Below are 22806 nucleotides of genomic sequence, written 5' to 3'. Positions count from 1 at the left end.
GTGGAATGTTCCCTATGAAAATTGATTGAGGGTGTGTGGATTGCAGAAGTTGGTTGATAAGAGAAAAGTGAGGATATGATAGAAACATTTAAGTTACTTAAAGGTTTTATAGGATTGATGCAGGGTAAATGTTTTGATCATTTGGCTGGAGGGACCAGAACAAGGGGTTATCCCTGGAAGTTGAATAAAGGGGTGGTTAGTAGAGGTGCGAGGACTAGATATTTTGCTTTGAGAGTTGTGAATGAGTGGAATGGATGCCAGAGTCAGTTGTGAGTGCTTTATCTGTTAATGGATAAGATAGGTATGATAGATTTTGTGAATAGTTTGGGTCTCCTGTGATGAGTCTTCGGACTCCATGGAAGTGCCCATACAACAATAATAATAATAATAATAACTTTGGAGGTGGAGTTCAAGAAAAATGGGCAAATGGCTTCTCTGTAGCAGTTCATGCTTGTAAGATAGGCAATGCTACACATAGCCACTAGGACTGGCTGAAATATAGTTTGAATATCAAATTTATATCCCCCCCCCCTTGGACTGCAAGATAAAAGCAGAGATAACAAAGTTTATGTTTGTGCTTGAGGCATGGACTTGCATTTAGCAATTCCAGATATTATCATTTATGAATGAAAATTATAGTTCTGTTAATTTGATATGGAAAAAATAATGCTTACTATAAAAGTTTTTTCCTCCCTTTTAATACATTTAGGAGGCCCCAGTCAGCAAGCTCATTTGGCACCAACATATGCAGCAGTGAATACTTTATGTATATTAGGTACTGAAGAAGCATATGAAGTGATTAATAGGTAAGTACATGTCTGAAAAGTGAAACTGATTTTTGTTTTTTAACATATTTTTAAACATGTTTTTTTATTTATCTTTGAATTTAAAAGTGGATATCTTCATTTGATTATGATGTCAGCTTTTGTTAAGAAGAATTTCTCCATTCAGTTAATGGAGATAAGAGAAAGGAAGGGAATGGTCAAGACCATACTGTGCTTAGTGGTGTAAATGAAGCTCATATGTTATGCAAGTTAATTGGATATCAGTAGTTAGATGATATGTTAGAGTAGTTGCTGTAGACCTGTATGAAGAAAAAACTTAATCTGTGTAAATTTTGCTAGAAACTCTGATAGCACCTTCTGCCAGCTTTAAGATTATACTGGCTGGTCTGCCTTATTTTCCATTAACCTCTTTTTTTTTCTTTTTTCTTTTTTTTAATAGAGGTCATTTGTTGCTGATTGTCTAGGAAAACGTTAGCTATAAACATCTGTTTGAAAGCCACTTGGCAAATATTATTATTATTATTATTATTAAGAGAGACCTCCAGGGAGTCAGAGACTCATTGAGAGAGGCCACATACTACACACACACACACACACACACACACACACACACACACACACCAGCTATCATCCTTATTCTTGAATTCATTCATGCTGCTTGCACTCACAACATCCAAAGGCAATCTATTCCAATCACGCGCCACCCTCTGAGAGAAAAATCTAGCCCTCACACCCTTCATTCTCAGATTCCAAGGATGCCATCTTGTCCTTTCTCCACCCTCCATAAATTGAAAAATTTCATCAAATTGAAATCCTGTATGACCCTTTCAGAAGTTTGTAAGTCTCAATCATATCACCTCTCTTTCTCCTGTTTGCTAGTGTCTACAGTCTACAAATTCTCAATCTGTCTTCATAATCAATATTCCACAATCCTGATATCATTTTTAACACTCTCCTTTGTACTCTCTCTCTCCAGTATATCAGAATCACAACAGAAACCAGGAGACCAGACCTGCGCACAATACTCCAAGTGAAGTCTATCAAGGCCTTGTAAAGAGGCAAAATGATATCCTTATCTTTACATGTGAATGTTCGTTTCAGCATTGCAATTATCTTTTGAGTTGTATTTGCAATCTTTGCTTCCTGGTCCCCTGAACTTCAACTTGCTATCTACTAACACTCCAAGATCCCTAGCCTAATCAGTTTCTTCTAGTATAATCCCACCAGTATAATACAACATTGGAAGATGGTTCTAACTTCGCTTTTCTGGACAGCCGCAGGCGTGGGATCAGCCATCTAAGTGATGGAATCCTGAGCCTGTTGTCCTTCACTCTTGTGTGGAAATATGCAGCAGTCGAAGCCATGATCTCGTGGCTGAATGGATAGCCCTGTCCATTCGGGACAGTACCAAGATATATGTCCTACCAAGCACCAACTTGTGTTAAAAGCAAGGTAGGAGATAGTGGGAAAGGAGAAACCGTCTTTGCTAGGGCTTGAGAGGAGCTTTCTTCAAAGAAGCGATCCCAGCTTCTAGGATAGAAGGGACAGAAGACCTTCCCTTTGGGATGAACATGATACCGAGGTATCTCCACTCTTCCAGGATGGTCAAAGCATGCAACAGTTCTGTGCAGGGAAAACTCTATAGTCTTGACCTTCAGCTTCTTGTCACAACCAGAGGGGACAAGAGCTAAAGAGCAGGACTTCCCTACATTAATAGAGAAGGTAATCCATTCATTCTACAATGTCAAAATCATTGTAGAATGAGATGTAGGTTCATGTTGACAAGGCATCAAGTGTTCAGAGAAAACAGCATGGAGGTAGTCATTTAACTGATCTGTGATATCCATTCCCAGAAGGTGAGTCTGGTGAGAGATTTAAGAATTTGATGCTTATATTCTGGAAGAGGAAGATCACATTGAGATGATGTCAGTATGAGAATCAAAGCCTCTTCTTCAAGAGCAGGATGGTGACTGGAAGATGGAGAGGCAGGGAGAGGAGATACTGAGATATTACCTGTCCCATCTTATGGCAGATGGGCAACCAATTCTTGAACTAAGGCTTTGTAGCTGGCTTTCCGTCTATGACACGTGATGCCATCCAAAGATCTTAATGGTAATACCCTAAATAAAGCCTCATTGATGTTCTTGATCTCTCAAGCTGTCAACTCAATCTCATGAGCGGCGAGGATCTTTTCTTCTTCGGCAGTCCTACGTACTCAGTTCTTATTGCAGCATTGACTTCTGCTGGATGTTTTGAGGTGCGATGCGTGCCAAGGCTGACTGCGGTGGAGAATGCACGATCACAGACCTGACACATGAAGTGTCTGAGATTTGGAACTCCTTGACTGCCGGAACAAGCATGATGAGAACTTAAAGAAATGGATTGATGACAGTCCTTGCAGAGCTTTCTTTTAACTTTCTTCCTGAGGACGCAACTGGGACGGTGTGACAGGATCACCTCTAAACAAGAAACAGACATCTGGAATCACACTCGACAAGTTTCCTGGCTCCAGCCTATAAGAGTTGAAGCCTTCATCTGATGAGTTATTGCAAGTGAGGAAACTTAACACTACCAGGACTTCTAACCCTGGAAGGGAGGAATAGCATTACAGGTCAGTCAGTCACCCGAAGGTGTCCAGGAATCGCCCCTAGGAATCGCCTACTGCTGCACTTGCGAAGTGTCTCAGGGGATGTGCAAGCCAAGATGACAACGTTTCGGATTCCCAAACCTTGTAGACTCAGATCACCCGTATACCACTTTTTTGATATCTGTCAGTCAGCCATCCTCTTATCCATGCTAATATTGTATAACCCAACCCTATTTTCTCCAATTTATGCAGCAGTCTACCATGTTGTATTCTGTCAAAAAGCCTTAGCAAAATCCAAAAGTATCATGGTGTATCCATTCCCCTTGTCTAGTTCAATGGTAACATTGTTATAGAATATGAGCAAGTTGCTAAAACATGACTTTCCCTTATTAAAAGAAAGAATGAATATGTAAGAATAACTCTTCTAAATCCAGATTGTTCTAAACCCATGTTGTTCATTGCAAAGTAGAGATTCACTGTCAACCCATTTCTGAATGCAGACCCTAACCAATTTTTCCAAAATCTTCGCCACCATTCTTGAGATACTAATTGGTCGATAGTTGGATACATCGGTCTTTCAACCACCCTTGTGCAATGGAATTACCATACATTTCTTCCATTCCTGCAGAATCTTCCCTGTTCTGAGACTGATATTAAACAGCCTGGTCAAAGGAATGGCCAGTTCAGCTGAACACTTTTAGCACACGTGCTGATATTCCATCAGTCCCTATTGCTGAATTCTTATTCAGTTTGTGCAACAGCTCTAATATCTCGGCCTCATACACCTGCGTTTCTTCATTTAATGAAGCGGTAACAGTGAGCTCAATGTTGCATTCACCAGGTTGATAGCTTTTAACGAAATGGGCACTCGTTAACTGAACAACCTGTTCTGCATCTGTAACCCTCACGCCATCTGGATTTAGAAGCGTTATTCTTACATATTCATTCTTTCTTTTACTTGCAGCATATCGATAGAATTCTTGTGGGTTGTCTTTAAATGTAGAGCTAGTTTCTTTTCATAATCAGACTTTGCTTCCCTTACAACATTTGTGACTATTCTGGCCTGCTGCTTATAACATTCATAACAGACATCATCCTTATGCAAATAGTATTCCTTCCATATCGTCCTTTTCTTATAAATCTCTTGCTTAATAAAATTACACATCCATTTGACTCCTACTCTATTTATTCTTCAAACTCTTGGGACACATTCTGATATCGCATCGTTTAAGTATTGTTTAAATGCTTCCCATGCACTGTCGATATTCTTTCCATCCAGCAGCCGATCCCATTCCACTGAACTCAATATACTCCTCAGTTGGTCATAATTTCCTGCTTTGTAGTTCAGCATGTAACCTTTTCTGAATGGAACATTCATAAACTTAGTCATATGCATTCAGATGTGAATTTACTGGGGTTGTACTGAACCTTTGGCAATCTTTTGATTGCTTATGATTTTGCAAAAAAAAAAAAAAAAAAAATCCTGTGACACTTAAATTATATTTTATTCTGTTGTATATTTATATTTATGTTCATTTTTGCACAGGATTGGTCTAAAAAGATTCAATAAAACTATGGAAGTACATCCATATACCAAAAAGATGAAATATTTTATGTGAATGTGGGTCTAGGAATGCTTTCTTGCCAACTTTTAAATCATTTTTTTAACATGTATAGGCAAACATAACATGATAGTAGAAAACTAAAGGTTCATAAATGCATGCACAGCTAGTAGGCTGTCCACAACAGTGCTGCAGCATCATCAACTTGGGAAGGGGGGGGTTGCTCTTGATGCAGCTTACATATACTGAAATGAGAATTTGGTGGATAAGCACTTCACTTATAGCTTAGCAGATGGTAATAGTCTTGCAGAGATATCCAAAATGATGTCCAGACATTAAATTCCTTAAATCCATTCGTTATCCTCTTAGGGAATATGGACAGCTTGTTTCTTAAGGTTTTGTGCAGTAGCATGCTGCATAAGTTGCTGAAGGAGGAGTTTGTGCAGCATGGGAAGGGAATCATGAATTTCTGTAATTACCACTTGTGAATTCTTACTTACTAAACAAGAATTCTGATGGAATTGTTCCATTGTATCACCATGAACAGTTCTTCGTCATATATTTGAGCCACTGTTGTTAGTGATTGTTTATTATGTACTATAGTTCTTACACCCAGTCTTATGGCATCAATTTTTTTTTTTAATAATAATAATAATAATAATCTGCTTATTTTGTTTTGTGCATAATGGAGCCTCCCCTGCCTCTCATTCTAGCTTTGCTCTTTGCAAGTTTCAGAATCATACTTATTCTAAGTTAAAGATTCTACGAAATTTTATTCTTAGTTTCATCCTTTATCCAAGTGTAAGCAAACAAAGTTTGCACATGAAGTAACTTCATGACTGGGCTACTTGTATGTAGAGGCTAATGAATTCACATCAATTGCTTTAGTATCCTATAATGCAACTCACTTATCCTTATGGCATGTATAATTCTGTGCATTATGAGAAAGGCCACTACCCAGACTGGTTTCGACCGTTATTGGGGTCCCATCAGTGGAAGCCAGATGTGCATCAGTAGTGTCAGAGATCTGTGGTGCACCATGTTTTTGATCAAAGATCACCAAACCTGATGTATTATCATATCTTGTTTATTTTTACATTGATTAGGTTCTAAGTTTTTAACATTTCTAATGTCATGTCTATTTGTGTGCTCTTGTCTGCACTGCTAGTCCTAATTTACCTGGATGAGTGCTAACATGCATATATATATATATATCTCCTGAAACAGCTTGTTTGTTCTGCATAGTAAATTCCTTATGAATAATTGATTTTGTTTACTCTTGTTTTTGAGAGTAGTGAATGGGAAGGTTTTGTAGGGTGAAGGAGACTTCAAATCTTATTAGCAAGGTGAAAGTTACTTTTATTCATTGTTGATGCAACATGTTTGATATCTTTTGTCTGTGTTGGATCGTATGTAAGGGAATAATACCACTCCTGTATATCTGTTTGTCTAGGAAGCTTCTTTAAAATGTTCATGATTTTTTTTAATTATAAATATTTTATGGAAGGATAATACTGAGGTTTTTTTGGCTTCTCCCTGCTGCTGGAATATGCCCTATCTTGTAGAGTTTTTATAATATCAATTTTTTTTTGTCTGTCACAGATGGTAGTGAGACTTTGCATGGAGGTCTCTTCCTGTGTGCATTAGTTCTATGTTATAAAAATTATAAAGAAACTCAGTCACTGATGTTGATTAGCAATGCTTGTGTTCACTTAACATTTCTTTATTAGCTTTGTCACTCTCATGCTTGTTTGTGCTACATTTTCAGTTTGAGTTTCACCAAATTCTCTTCTATTGTACACCCAACCAATTTTTCACTCTTGTGGTGGTGTACCTAAAACTTTCCTTAAAATCCTTGAAGCCATCCAGATGCATGTAATTGGGCTCATTGATGATCCCTCACTTCGACCTCTATCTCACAGACACAGTGTTTCAGCTCTGTGTTTATTCTATAGATACCTCCATAGTCACTACTCCAGTGAATTGGCAACGATCATTCCTCCACTTTCTGGTGCGCCTGTTAATACAAGAGCTGCAGCTGTCCATCACCTCTTTACTATGCAACAACTGCAATCATACTGAACCTGCTTTTATTCATTCTCTTTGTTTCCATTCACTGTCCTCTGGAACAGCCTTCCTCAAGAAGTATTCCCAAACAATTACAACCTGCGACTCTTCAGAAAAGAACATCAATAAACTTCTATCTTCTCAGCACTGATGTGCCTATAGGTTTACTCGACCTCTCGTGTATGAGATCAATATAAAAAATAATAATAAGATGAAGAATTGAAAATACAACAAAATTGCTATCTTCTTACTATCCCTAGCATCTTGAAACTCAACTGACATAGAGGAAATTCTTGGGATCATTTCAGCTGAATACCTTCACAATTATTGCTTTAGTAGTTTGGTTGAATGTGAGTTATCCCTGTTCTCAAGATTTTTATGCCAGCATTACTATTGAGAAAGGACTGATTTTCCACATGTATTGAATCTGATTTGTCATTGTTCTTTTTTTGTATTGGTATTGTGTGATGTTTTGCTTATGTAATGCATGTTATAGGTGCACTGGATTTAGTATATATCTGAGTGGACCAAGGGAAGAGGGTGATCTTTGGAGAAGTTGAATTAGTTCTTTAATTTTCTGTGAGTTTTAAAATGTGCCATTAAGGTTATATTTGGATAGCAGTTATGCTTATTTTTTTTCAAATATTATTTTTATGTACAGGATGTCTGTGGTCTGAATTTTGTGTGTGTGTGTGTCCCATCACCTTTTCATGTCAGGCTCAAATCGTCTGTTCAAGGCCAAGTAACTTGCTTTTGGTAAAGTGATCCTATCTTCTGTGGTTGTAAATGGTTTATTATTCTTATGGAGGGAAAACCCTGCCATCTCCATATGAGACTGGCTAACTAGCCTTCAGTTGTAAAGCCCTGATAAAAGTTCTTCACATCCTAGACTGAATTTGAACCAAGCTCTTTCCAACCCATAGGCTTTGTCTATACTGACTGAGCTACAGAGGCTTTCAAGTGTGTATTCTGTTTAGAATTTTCTGTTTTTTGCTAGAGCAATTGTTCATAAATATGTTCAGTTGATTATTTATACTTCATTCTTTAAAACTTGCTCATCTGAGCAAATTATTGTGCTATTTTTAAGAGTGCTAACACCTACTTTTTGTATTGAGTAATGGTAGAAATATGTGTATTGGCCAGTTGGACCCAGATGAACAAAAATACGTTGATATTTTCATTTATATTTTGGATTTTAAAGCAGTAGAATCTACTTTTCTTCTGCAAGTAAAAGTTATTTTGTCCCACAACACATGTAAAGAGGATTGGTATCAGGCAGAAATTTGTCTTGTAAAAGAATAATGGCATCAGTGATTGGGACATATATATCAAATTGAAATAAAACATTAAAGCAAAGGTGAAAAAAAATTTTAAAAATATCTTAATTCACAATAGCTTCCAAATTGGGCTCATCAGCCTGGTGTTACCATCTTCATGAGTTTGTTCCTTACTCTTCATGTCTGTTGCTAGATGTCTACCTTTCAGGAACCAGGAATTGACATATGGTAAGGGTTGAAAAACAGACAGAGGAGGCCCAACCAGCTTGATAAACATCAGTGTATTCATGGTCTTCATTTGTAGAGAAGCTCTTAGATACAAAATTAATAACAGAAAAAACTCGCGTACAAATATTATTTAATAGTATAATTTTTGCCTGTGTGTCACAGGCATCTTCAGTACATATTAAGCTCAAATTAAACAATAACTGACAATTCCAAAAAGCACCACCTAAGTAGCTGGTGTAAGATAACTAAAAAGGTCAATAAATTTCCTAAAAATTAATACAATAAAAAGTTAGGAAAGATTAGCTGATTTGTAAAGTACTATCTCCCATAAAGGGGATAGACGTAAGCCGTTGGATCTGTTTAAGTTAGGAGAATGAAGTAGAGTTTCATGTATTTCTTTAAGATAATCCACAAGAGCACGGAATCTGGTAGACACCTGGCATCAGTGATTGGGAATAATGGCATCCATCTATGGCAACGGCTTACGTCTATCCCATAAAGGGGATAGACGTAAGCCGTTGGATCTGTTTAAGTTAGGAGAATGAAGTAGAGTTTCATGTATTTCTTTAAGATAATCCACAAGAGCACGGAATCTGGTAGACACCTGGATGATTAAGATGTGGAAGCTTGTGGATTATCTTATTTCGGACAAACGGGAAGATCTGCCTCTATTCGGCTAGAAGAACACCATGCAGAATATGCCATCTTTACTAGACATAGAGTTCATTGGAGAAAGACAAAAGTTCTTCACAAAAGTCAGTTCCTTATGGAACACCTTTATAAAGAAACATGTGAAACTCTACTTTATTCTCCTAACTTAAACAGATCTGACAACTTACGTCTATTCCCTTTATGCAAGATAGTACTTTACAAATCAGCTAATCTTTCCTAACTTTTTATTGTATTAATTTTTAGGAAATTTATTGACCTTTTTAGTTATCTTACACCAGCTACTTAGGTGGTGCTTTTTGGAATTGTCAGTTATTGTTTAATTTGAGCTTAATATGTACTGAAGATGCCTGTGACACACAGGCAAAAATTATACTATTAAATAATATTTGTTCGTGAGTTTTTTCCGTTATTAATTTTGTATCGATATGTCTACTCACGGTATACCTCTTTTAAAACTTAGAGAAGCTATTGTCGGTGTGATAATCAGGTTCATCTGGGAAAAGCCACGTTCACATTCAGCAGTAGAAATAGGGATGCTGTTGATAGTGTTTATTAACTGCAATAGTGCAGCAGGCATTTTCTTCTCTATCAGGAATTCACGAAAACCTCTAACAACGTGTCTTTCTGGAATTCTTAGCCTCTTACACAAACTCTCCACTTCAGTCTCACCGAAAGTAATATTCCTTTCAGCACCGTCTGGCCAACGTTCTGGATACAAAATTTTTGTCCATTCTGGAATTTGCATCTCTTCTGCAGATAGAAGGCGATCCTCCATTCGTTGTTTCAAGCAGTCATAAAATTTTGTAGGATCAAGAGAACAATTCACATTTATCGACTGGTTATCCTCTTCTCCAAATTCACTCCTTTAAAGATCACATTTTCAACTGCCTTTACATCTTCACGATAAAAAGGCCTGCCGTTGACTTTCCTGTCTTCAAACAGCCGAATCTGCCATGATATACTGCTATGAGCTTTGTAGAGTGTAATATCCCTTTCTTGCAGTTCAACATTAACCTCTGACAATTCTTGGAGAGCATCACACATCAATCCAAGATCCAAAACAAAATCAAAACTTGTTATTTTCTTCAGAAGGCCTTCAGACATTACTCTTTCAGACTTGTCTCTGTTTTCATCTTGTTTTGATGCTGTAAAATGAGCCACAAGTGCTTCATAATCTTTCCACACCGTGGACACACTTCTAAAACTAGAAGCCACCCAATGTGTACTTAAAACTCTTCCAATTTTGAAGATTTCCTTGTCAAGATCTTCAGCTACTTTGCCTAGTTCTCTGACATTTTTGGGTGACTGGTGATAGAGAAAATAAAGTTTGTCGAGAAATGACTTGAACTGGTTGATTTGTTCTGGGAAGTCTTTTTTTACAACATCACCAACAGAGAACTCGAGTCTATGGTTGGCACTGTCGTGACGTTCTATTTTCATGTTATGTTCTAAATCCGCCATCTTGGTTCAAGTCACTCTTATCAATATAATAACTAATTGCGAATTGATCACTGATCCAAAAGTAGGGAAATTTATAATTATACTGCGCCACCTTAATTTTAGATTAGTCTATATAAATTAGTAGGATCAATTCTTAATTAAGTTAGCAGTCTTCTCATTAGGCCGAATCATTTATTATTATTCTACTTGGGGCACCCGCAAGATTCGAATGTTTTATGAACGGTGCAATAAAAGGGAGTTCAGGCAAACACAATATTTAGATTAACAAAATAAAACATTTAATACACGATATGTAGCAAATACATGAATTCTTCTTTTAAATGAAACAATACAAATAACTTAATACATCTTGCTAAGTCACTCATTCCAATTCAATGTTCTAAACTTTAACATACAATTCACTGCTTCAAAATTATAAATTTTCTTAATACAAGTTAATAAAACAAAACTTCTCATTTGATCAGTCTGCACACATCTATCAGTTGTACTTAATGTTTAAATTCACAGCAGGCACTAATCAAGGTAGAAAATACTCCAAGCAATCTTATTTCGGACCTTGAACTTCGAAGATACGTTATAGTTAATGTTAGAATAAACAAACATGTATGACTACTCTTACCGGATACAATCTTCAATACATCAATTTATTGCGAGCACACTTATGAATTAACTTAGTTGAGCTAGCGGAACACATTAAATAAAATTCTCCAACGCTTTAACTGAACTACTGTTAATCGCGCTTCACTACTCTAAAAAAACAGCAATAAGGTACTGATATCCTTCCTTGTTTACTTTCCTGCAACTAGTTAAATTCATTATAATTCTTCTCAGGGCAACATAGAATTAAGACGTAATCCTAAATTAACTGGAACTAATCAGAATTTCCCATTGAATGTCCAGTTCTTTATTTATCCGATTACGACATCAATTTTCCTCTATAACAACAGCTGATTTCACTTGCAGCTGAGTATAAGATTCACTACGTTTCTTGCTTACTTCTAAACACTATGCTCTTGAATTTCTGCCCTAAAGAATTTACAATTTTCTTTTACTTCCTTGCTTATATCCTACTTTCTTTCAGGCTCCGTAAAACTCTTCCCTTTTCTTTCTATAAAATTCTTATTGCCTCCCTTTCTCCTTTTTGGTTCTAAAGTCACGCACTCTTCGACTGTTTATTTCATGCGTCTCCATGACAACCGATAAACGTAAACATTCTCGCGAATGTTACATTAGGCTATACAACTAGATTCAGTTATTACATAACGTTAAACTTTCACAAACAAGAATAAATAGAATATTTGCATTTCAATAAATGCGTAGTTAAATTACAAATACAAGTTCTTATAATATTGACATAACAATAAATAAAATAACTTATGAATATTTAATACAGTCTTTTCATTATTCATACATATATCTTTGATTAAATAATTAGACAAAATTAAGGCAGTTATATGAATATTAAATTTTAAAATAAGTTATATACATTAAAAAATATTTACAAGTCTAGTCTTTGTGATGGAAGATCATGTTGGATTCTGAAGCAAATAATAATTACTCTAATCTCTACATAATCAGAATCCAACAGCACAATGCCAAACCAAAATGTGAGGATAACGTTCCTTAATCAAAGCCACTACTCCTTTTTTCATACCCAACATCACAGGCAATGGCAACAAGATTTTTCCTCTAATAATCATCATGAAACCTCCAATTCATTAAGGGTATTCATCAAGCTATGGAAAATACCTTGTGCGGATACATTTTCTAACTCTACAATGTAATTAACATATTTGATTAAGGATACTTGTGACATAAAGATTGTATAATATAAGCACGTACGCCCAAGAAAGATATTTAATTAGCCAAATATTTCGGTCTGAAAATTGCAGACCATCTTCAGTGGCAATACAAGGTGGAATACTAACAATAGATCATTTATAAATAAAACAAGCTGCGTGATGTTATATCACTAAGTATTAAAGAGAAATAATTTTTAGCACAGACATGATTGAATTAAAAATACTAATTAATAATTTCGGGGTGCTTAAGGGTCAAAGCTGTATAACTGAGAGGAGACCTCCACATAGCCTTTAAAGGAATGCGGAGAACCGACCAGGGCTTCTGACCTAATGTCCAATCCTCACCTTCTCGTGGTGCACCCTGTTGGGTATCTACTTTGATACTGAACGAACGAGGATGGGCTGGCAATTTGGGATTTAGCCGACCAAATTGTATTCTTATTGGTTAAACCAAAATAAAAAATGATGGTACAACATGACAAAATTTCATGCCGGCTGGGGCGTCGCCCGGTTAAACAAGGCCCCCGTTGTTTTCGCCAGGGAACCAGGGCGAACAGCGAAAAGTCAGCTACTGGAACAAATCTGAAAACAAACCCCAACTCAACATCACCAGAGTTAAAGATCGGTACTATCAACTTAAGAAGCCTGAATGGCAAAGAAATGGAGCTAGCTGAGGAATTAGATAAGTACCAGATCGACATAATAGGTGTGACTGAAACAAAAAAGACTAAAACTGGTGAAATCTTTCTGAGCAATAAATACAAAATGTTATATTCAGGCAATAACAATCAAGGAAAAGAAGGAGTAGCCATAGTATTCAACACAAAATACGAGGCTAATCTTCTTGAATGGCAGTCAGTCTCAAGTAGAGTAATGTGGGCAAATATGAGAATGGGGAACTGGACAATGAGACTTATTTGTGCCTATGGTCCCACAGAAGGTTCTACTAAGGTAGAAGTGGAGGAATTTTTTGAGGCTTTAGAAAAAGCAACTGACACAATGAAAAAGGAAAAGTTGGTCCTTGTTGGGGATCTAAATAGTAGAGTAGGAAATGATTGTGAGACATACAAAAATATTTTGGGAAAATTTGGAGAAAAGAGCAAAGCTAATAATAATGGCAAATATCTGTTGGATTTCTGCTCAGGACATGGACTGGTTATTACTAACACCATGTTCCAACATAAAAATGTGCACAAATTCACATGGAGAGAAGAGGCTAGGAATAAGAAAAGTCTCATTGACTATGTTATTGTTGATAGTGATGTTTTCTCCCTGGTGCAGGACACCAGAGTGTACAGAGGATTTGAAATTGGAAGTGATCACTATTTAGTCTTGAGCAGGATAAAATTGAATTTCATATTGAAAAGAATAACATGTAAGAAAGTTTTAAAGCAAATAAAAGTTGAGCAGCTCTCAGATGTAAACTGTAGACTAAAATACAGAAATATTATTGAAAAGAAAATGAAAGAGTTTGAGAACAGGAATCAAACCTTGGAGATTCAGTGGCAAACTCTGAAGGAAACATTGATTGATTCTGCCAGAGAGGCATGTGGTGAGGTTGTGTGCAAAGATAAAAAAATCAGAACTCCCTGGTGGACACAGAAAGTTAAAGAGGCAGTGAAGGAAAAGAAGAAAGCATATCAAAAGTTCCTGGCAAATAAGTCAGCTTTTACTCTTACAGAATACAGAGACAAATGTAAGAAAGCTAAACAATGTGTAAAACTAGCTAAACAAAAGTCATGGGAGGACTTTGGCAAGAATATAGAAAATAAATATCAAGAAGGTGGCAAAATATTCTGGAGGTTGTTGAAGAAGCTTAGGAATGGAGGAAAGAGTGCTGTAAAAGGAATTAGAGATGATAAAGGTGAAATGAAAACAGGAGAAAAAGATATCCTTGAAGTATGGAGTAATTACTTTGAAAAACTGCTAAATGAAACAAGCAGTGATGACAGCACAGTGATAAAAAACACTAACCAGGCATGCAGTCAGGAATACATATCCATACTTGAAGTAGAAAAAGCCATCAAAGGCTTGAAATGTGGAAAGGCAGCAGGAGTAGATGATATTCGACCAGAAATGCTGAAGTATGGTGGTATAAGAGTCTTACAGTTGCTGCACTGCATAGTTCAGAAAGCCTGGACAGAGGGACGAATTCCCGATGATTGGAGTAGAGCTCTCATAGTACCCATATATAAAAAGGGAAATAAAACTGAATGTGAGAATTACAGAGGTATTTCCCTACTGAGTGTTCCTGGCAAGATCTATGCAAGTATACTTGAGAAACGGTTGAGAAGAATTGTGGAAGAAAAGCTTGGTGAAGAACAAGCTGGATTCAGGCCAAATAGAGGCTGTCAGGATCAGATCTTCACTTTACGACAAATAGTCGAGAAAGCATGGGAATATAACAAAGATCTGTATTTAAGTTTTGTCGATTTGGAAAAGGCATATGACAAGGTGCCAAGAGAGAAGCTATTCAATACGCTACAGTTATATGGTGTCAATGGGGCATTATATCAAGCAATACTTAGTCTTTATTTGAGTTGTGAGTCAGCAGTTAGAATTGAAGGAAGTACAGGAAGATGGTTTAATGTTAAATCTGGTGTGAGACAAGGATGTACATTATCCCCTCTGTTATTCATTATCTATATGGATCACATTATGAAGGAATGTGGTATTAAACCTGATATCAAAATTGGAGATGTTAATGTCAGCTCTTTGCTTTATGCGGATGATGTTATACTTCTAAATAAATCCGCTACAAGTCTGCAAGATTCTCTGACTAAATTGAATAACTGTTGTAATAGATATGGTATGAAGGTCAGCAATAAAAAGACAAAGACAATGAAAATAGGCAGAATCATTGAAAATGTCAACTGTGTTGTGAATGGAGAACCTGTGGAACAAGTAAAACATTTCAGCTACTTAGGCACAATTTTTACTGAAGATGGTAAACTAAATATAGAAATAGACAACAGAATCAGCAAAGCTGGTATCGTGGGAAGTCAATTGAATAAATTCATATGGAATAAGAAAGAAATTAGTCGGAACACTAAATTAGCTGTATACAAGACTGTGTTCAAACCAATTTTAACTTATGGATCTGAGAGCTGGGTCAGAAGTAAAACACTTGACCAAAGACTAGAGACCGCAGATATGAGAGTCCTGAGAAAGATTAGAGGCGTGAACAGATGGCATCAATGGCAATATCATATTAAAAATGAGGATATTAGGAAAGAACTTGACATTGTCAGCATCCAGGAATGCGTTAGCAGAGCTAATCTCAGATGGTATGGTCACTTAAATAGAATGGGAGAGGAAAGATTAGCAAAACAAGTGTTCTCTGCCAGGTTGGCAGGAAAACGACCCAGAGGAAGACCAAGATATAGGTGGATTGATACGGTACAAAGTGCCTTAGACGATAGAAATATAAGATCTGATAATGTTGGAGTCTTGACAAGTAATAGACTGATTTGGAGGAAAATTGTAGATAGGAAGTTAGTAATGATGTAATTTTTTCATGTAGTACTGTCATATCCTGTACACCCCTTGAGGGTACATGGCAGGAATTTGATGATGATGATGATGATGATTAATAATTTCAATAATTTTAAATAACATAAAATTAATATGAATTAATGAGTTATCCTGATTAGACTTTCCCAGATTTTTGATACAGATATACAGTCATTCCGATTCAGGTTAGGACGATGGAGTAAGGCCTCTATGCTTTCATTGAATAAATGTTCAAATTTATAGCGAGTTTTTGACCAAAGGATGTTGTGGTTAGTTTCTATCCCATGCTTTCTAATCCAGAGTTTTCAGGTTTGTTGTGATGAATGGAGGATTGATGTTCATGGATTCTTTTTTTTTTTTTCTAGAGAGCGTCCAGTTTGTCCAAAATATGAGAGATCAGTTGCAGGGAATTTGATAAACTCCAGGAGGAGACATAGTTGAGCGTTTGTCTTTAGAAGAAGGAAAATGGGAAAATAATTTGTTAATAGGTGAATAAGTAGCTGTTAACTCACATTTCTTCAGAATTCTTGAAATAGGTTCTGAAATCCCGGAGATGTATGGAATTGGAACTCGACGTATTGAATCTTTGTTGTTTAGTGGTGGATTATAAGAATCGAGAAGATGTTGTGTACTCTTTTTGGAAAAGCCATTGAGTTTCATGTGCTGTTGGATAGTAGAAAGTTCTTTCTGTAGAAAATTAGAAGTAGAACAGTTAGTTTTGGCTCTTTTGATTAGACATTTTATGATTCCTGTTTTTTGACAAGGATGATGGGCAGATTTTTTAAGAATATAACGACCTGTGAATGTTGGTTTCCTGTAAACTGTAGTTGTAAGAGTATTTGAAGGTGACCGGATGAGGAGAACGTCTAAAAATGATAACTGGTTTTTTTTTTTTTTCCCATTTCCATAGTAAACTTTATACAATGATGTAAGGAATTGATACTGTTTAAAAAAGAAGGTAACAAGTCTTTGTTGTGAGGCCATACAGTAAAGATGTCATCTATATGACATCTTTACTGTGAGAGTGAATTTAGATTAAGAGTGACTGACCTGCAGAGGGAGATAGATGAGCTGAAAGAGGAGGTGGAATGTCTTGTGAATGAGAGCAGAAGTATGAAAGATAAGATTAGGAGAATGGAAGAGATAAATGTAAACCGAATCAGAGTAGGGGAGAGAGAGAATTTTGGGAGCGTTAGAAGTGGAGAGAAAGAAAACAGTAGAAGAGAGGAATGAGTGAGAGGTATGGGGGTGCTAGAAGAGAAGAGAATGGAAACAGTAGAAGAGAGGAAATGAGAGAGAGGTGTGGGAATGCTAGCAGACAAGCGGATGGAAACAGTAGGAGAGATGGAATGAGAGAGAAATATGGAAGTGCTAGAAGAGGAGAAGAAAATGGAAACAGTAGGAGAGATGGAATGAAAGAGAGGTATGGGAATGCTAGAAGACTAGAGGATGGAAACAGTAGGAGAGACGGAATGAGAGAGGGATATGGAAGTGCTGGAAGAGGAGAAAATGGCAACAGTAGGAGAGAGGGAATGAGAGAGATGTATGGGAGTGCTAGAAGAGGAGAGAATGGAAAGGAGAGAGAGGTATGGGAATGCTAGAAGAGAGAATAGCAGTAGAGGAGAGGGAATGAGAGAGACCTATGGGAATGGAAGAAGAGGAGAGAATGGAAACAATAGGAGAGAGGGAATGGTAAGAGGTATAATATATGGTGACTCAATGATCCGTGGTGTTCACGATAGGATGTGTGAGGAGTGTTTGCCAGGAGGAACAATAGAAAGGGTGGATGAGATGATTGTGATGGTAGGAATAAATGACTTGAGTGGTAATGTAAGTCGGGCAGCGAGAGATATGAGATTTTTGCTTGAGGCTGTACGGAAGAAGACAGAGAGAGGAAAAATAGTGTGCGTGTTGCCTAGGTATGATAATGATGAGATGAGCAGAAGAGCAGTGATATTGAATGGCATAATAGCGAGAATGTGTGACAGAATATGTAGATGCTTGGAGTGCATTTGAGGAAAGAGAGGAATTGTATGCGAGAGACTGCTTACATTTGAATGAGGAAGGACGTAGGCATCTGGAGAGATTGCTGTTCTAAACGAGTCAGTGTGTCCCAGGGAGGATGATAGCAGGGGTGGCCTCTTGTGGGAATGGATACTTGGGAGAAGGGAGACTACATCAGGTAACACTGAGCCCAGTGGAGTCTAGAAGGGATAATGCTGGGTATAGAAACAATGGCATTTATATGCTTTATACTAATGCCAGGAGTATCCAGAATAAGGGAGAGGAATTGGTGGTGCAGACAGCATCAGCCTGGGCAAAAGTTATTGGGATCACTGAGACGTGGTTGACAGAAGGGGATATAATAACAGGAATAGAAGTTTCTAGGTACAGCATTTTTTGTCAGGATAGGAGGGGAATGCATGGTGGTGGGGCACTGCTTATGATAAGTGATGGCCTATGTCCTCTAAGAGTGGAGGCTTTGGAAGGAAGTGAGACAAATGATTTTGAGAGCATATGGTGTGAGGTAGAGGTAGGCAAGACAGGATATTTAGTGGGGTGTTGCTACAGACCCAGGAGCACAGAGGATGGGGACCAGGAGATGTTTAGACAGTTAAGTTTGGCAAGTGCAAGAAGAATGATTGTTATGGGAGATTTTAACTACAGTAGTATAAATTGGAGAGAGGAAGATGCATGTAGCAATAGGGGAATGGAATTTCTAGAATTCTTGAGGGACAAATGTCTTAGGCAACATGTAACAGAGGGAACAAGAGGTTCAAAAGTTTTGGATTTGGTTATAGCATCAGAAGAGTTGTTGACATCTCTCCCACCAGTTGGAGAGAGTGGCCATATGGTTTTGACTTGGAAAATGAATAGACATGCAGGAGTATCAAAGAGACAGTCACTTATATGGAATTATAAAGCAGGTGATTATGATAGTCTTAGACGTCAACATCGGGAAGTTTCATGGAGGGAGGAATTGGAAGGCCGGGATATCATTAGTGCGTGGGAAATTGTGAAAGAATATGTTAGCAACAATGGTAAGTTGTATACCACGAGTGGAGAAGAGAACACAATTTGGAGTAAAGTGGATGACAAACAATATTAAACAGGAATTGCATGCGAAAAAGAGGCTATGTAAGAGATATAAGGAGACAGGTGAAGAGAAGATGCATGAAGAATATAAAGAATATAAGGCACAGGCCAGAAGAGTGACTAGTGTGGTAAGGAAAGCAAAACTGGAATATGAGAGGAGATTGGCCCTAAGATCCAAAGAAAATTCTAGGGAATTTTTTAGCTATGTGGCCAGTAGGAGGAGAAATGACTGTAGAAGAATGATATTGTGGGATAAAAATGGGAATAGAGTGATTGATGCAGAGGATATAGTGGAATTGTTCAACGAACACTTTATTGGAGTATTTCATCCTGGAGGAGTCAGTTTTAATGCTAGAGGGATAGGGCTGGTTTAGAGGTACAGGAGGAGTGTGTTTCAGATACTGAGAACTCTGGATGTCAGTAAAGCTTTGGGACTGGATGGTATTTCACCACGAGTTTTGAGAGAATGTGCTAGAGAACTGACAGTGCCAGGTTAAAACCTGGCTTTTCAATGAAAGTCTGGCTCTGGGAAAGGTGTTCAGGGAATGGAAGGAAGGTAAGATAGTGCCATTGCATAAGGGTGGTAACAGACTGGAAGTGTCTAATTATAGGCCAGTCTGTGTGTCATCAGTAGTTAAGATCTTGGAGAAAGTAGTGAGGGACCGTATACAGCATTGGGCAGATGAGGGTAATGTTATCTGTGAGAGTCAACATGGATTTGTGAAGGGGCACTCTTGTTTTAGCAATATGCTAGCCTTTTATAATAAAGTTACAAGATGAGGGAAAGGCATATACTGCAATTTTCTTAGACTTAGTGAAGGCATTTGACAGGGTGCCACATGATAAGCTGATATTTAAGTTGCAGCACATGGGTCTGGATGTCAGATTGGTCAACTGGATTCAGGATTGGCTGTCTGATAGGTATCAGAGAGTTGTATATGGTGGAGCAGTTTCAAGGAGGCAGAGGGTTACAAGTGGGGTCCCACAGGGCTCAGTACTAGGACCCTATATTGTTTAACCTTTATATCAATGACATTGCCAGTGGATTGCAAGGGGATATTCAGTTATTTGCGGATGATGCGAAGCGGGGAAGGATTATTAGTAATAGTGCAGATGTGGTAGCCCTGCAAGAAGATTTGAATAAGCTAGATAGATGGGCAAATGAATGGGGGTGTCAGTTTAATGCAGCAAAATGTAAGGTCTTGAGGTTTGGGAAACATCGATGGGATGCAGTATGCTCTATGGGAGGAGTTATACTGGAGGAAGTAGGGGAAACAAGAAATCTGGGGTTGATGATTGATAGAAACCTGAAATTTAGGGGACATATTGCAAAGGTAGTGAAGGTAACACAGAGGATTGCTGCAATTATGAGGACACTGACCTGCAGAGATAAAAGGGTTATCATTCTGTTGTATAAGTCTCTGATCAGACCACACTTAGACTATTGTTCTCAGATTTGATCCCCAGGATTTGAAGGGGATAAATTAACTGTGGAAAGGATACAAAGACAGATGACAAAGATGGTTTCAGGACTGTACAAGGATAGTTATGAGGATCGGCTGAGGGAATGTGGACTGCAGAGTTTGGTGGATAGAAGAAGGAGAGGTGATATGATTGAGACTTTTAAACTGTTGAGAGGTGGTTACAGGGTTGACACTGGGGAGTTCTTTTGCTTGGTTGAACAGCGGGAAGAAGTGATGACAAGAGGCCATCCGTGGAAGTTATGAAAGGAAACTGTGAGCAAGAAGGTGAGGAGTGGTTTCTTTGCATGGAGGGTGGTTGAACTGTGGAATGCATTTCCCCTTGTCAGCTTTGGTGATAATGAGGTGATGGAGTGGTGAGAGCGAGAACAGTCAATGAGTTTAAGGAGTGGTATGATAGACTTTGTGTTTCTTAAGGGGGACCTCCCCTCGATGAATCTTGACAGACTTTATGTTCTTAGGAAGGACCTCCCACGATGAGTCTTTTGACTCCATGGAGGCCTGAATAATAATAATAATAATATATCTTACCCAAAAGGATGGTTGAGGGAATATAGATGAGAAGAGGACTTTTTCTAGATGGTCTAAATAAAAGTTGGCTGAAGCAGGAGAAAGAGGACTTCCCATGGCTGTTCCTTCTACTTGGCTGTAAAATTTGTTTTGACATAAGAAATATCCAGAGTGTATTATGAAATCGAATAATTTTGTAATGTCTTCTGGAAAGATGTCAGCCATAATTTTAAAGTCTCTTTGAGAGGTACATTTGTATATAAAGATTCTATATCAAAGCTCACCATGAGATCTGGAGGTTGCAATGAGATATTTTTCAATTTTTCTAAGAAATCTGAGGAGTTTTTAAGAAAGGAACTAGAGTTGCCTATGTGAGATTTCAATAATTTAGTTAGATATTGGCTATACGGTAAGTAGGAGAATCAATACAATCTACTATTGGATGAAGAGGAAAGTCAATCTTATGTATTTTAGGAAGACCATAAAATCTAGGAAGTCTTGTAAAATGAGTTTTAAGTCTTTCAGTTGTGTCACTATCTAAACTGATGACTTTATCTAGGAGAGAATTTAATTTCTTAGTTGTCTGTTGGTTGGATCATAATCAAGTTCTTGATATGTGAAATGATCTCGAAGTAAAAGAGAAAGTCCTGTAATTTGCGGAGTTCATAACTACTGTTGCTTTCCCCTTGTCAGCTTTGGTGATAATGAGGTGATTGTTTTTTCTCAAGGACTGTAAAGATTTCATTTCAGAAGGAGATATGTTGGAAGGAGGAAGTTTGGCCTTAAGTAGAGAAGAAGCAACTTCTAGGCGAAGAGCTTTATCACTAGTTAGATGACTGAGGTTCCGTTCAGTGTTAACTAGGAAATCTAGATATGGTATCTTATTAGGAACAATAGAAAAGTCATGTCTCCTTTTGAAAGGATGAGAGTTTTGCTATTAGTTAGAGGATGTCCGGATATATTGACGATCCAATTATCTGGAGCTTTCAAGGGCTTGAATTGTTTAGAAGAAAGAGCTTCATATTTCCAGTTTAGATGTTGACTTAGTTTATTATATTCTTGTTGAGTAGAACGTTTAGCCACATTTAGAACTACGTGTAAAAGATGTGGATCCAAGTTTGTAGAAATATAGGTGCGAAGATCAGAAATATGATGACTGTTAATAGCAAGATCACGTTTAGCAGCTTTAAGTTGGTTACGGATTGAAGATAAACTGGTGTTCTGGTAAATATGAGCTCCAGGCTCATATTTACCAGAATACCAGTTGCAGTCGTTGCAGCTTTTTTTTAAAAAATTGATCTTCGCTCGTAACCTACCTTGTATAACTGAAAGTTTTTCTAATTTACCGGTTATTTTGGTGGCATTTTCCCCGTGAAGGATTAAAATTTGATATTTTAAGGATACTTGTGACATAATGATTGTATAATATAAGCACATACACACAAGAAAGATATTTAATTAGCCAGATATTTCTGTCTGAAAATTCAGTGGCAATACAAGAACAGTTTTAAAATACAAGGTGGAATACTAACAATAGATCATTTATAAATAGAACAAGCTGCGTGATGTTATATCACTAAGTATTAAAGAGAAACATTTTTAAGCAGAGACATGATTGAATTAAAAATATTAATTAATAATATCAATAATTTTAAATAATGTAAAATTAATATGAATTAATGAGTTATCCTGATTAGACTTTCCCAGATTTTTGATACAGCTATACAATCATTCCGATTCAGGTTAGGAAGTTTAAAATGGAAGC

General features: G+C 37.3%; 1 protein-coding gene across 2 annotated transcripts in view; it reads left to right on the top strand.

Annotated features, from left to right (window-relative positions):
* Nucleotides 1-22806, top strand: part of Fntb (Farnesyl transferase beta subunit) — a 204627-nt gene that overhangs the window by 81636 nt on the left and 100185 nt on the right. For both annotated transcript variants that reach the window (XM_090398657.1, XM_090398658.1), the window contains exon 6: nt 710-806. In XM_090398657.1, coding sequence (XP_090254783.1) covers nt 710-806 — 97 coding nt within the window. The remainder of the gene's footprint in view (nt 1-709; nt 807-22806) is intronic.

The sequence above is a fragment of the Typopeltis vanoorti genome, chromosome 10 (assembly GCF_054136105.1).
Source record: "Typopeltis vanoorti isolate ZY-2024b chromosome 10, IOZ_Tvanoo_1.0, whole genome shotgun sequence".
NCBI lineage: Eukaryota > Metazoa > Arthropoda > Arachnida > Uropygi > Thelyphonidae > Typopeltis > Typopeltis vanoorti.
Note: the sequence above shows the minus strand (reverse complement) of the source record. Positions and strands in the feature narration are given on the sequence as shown.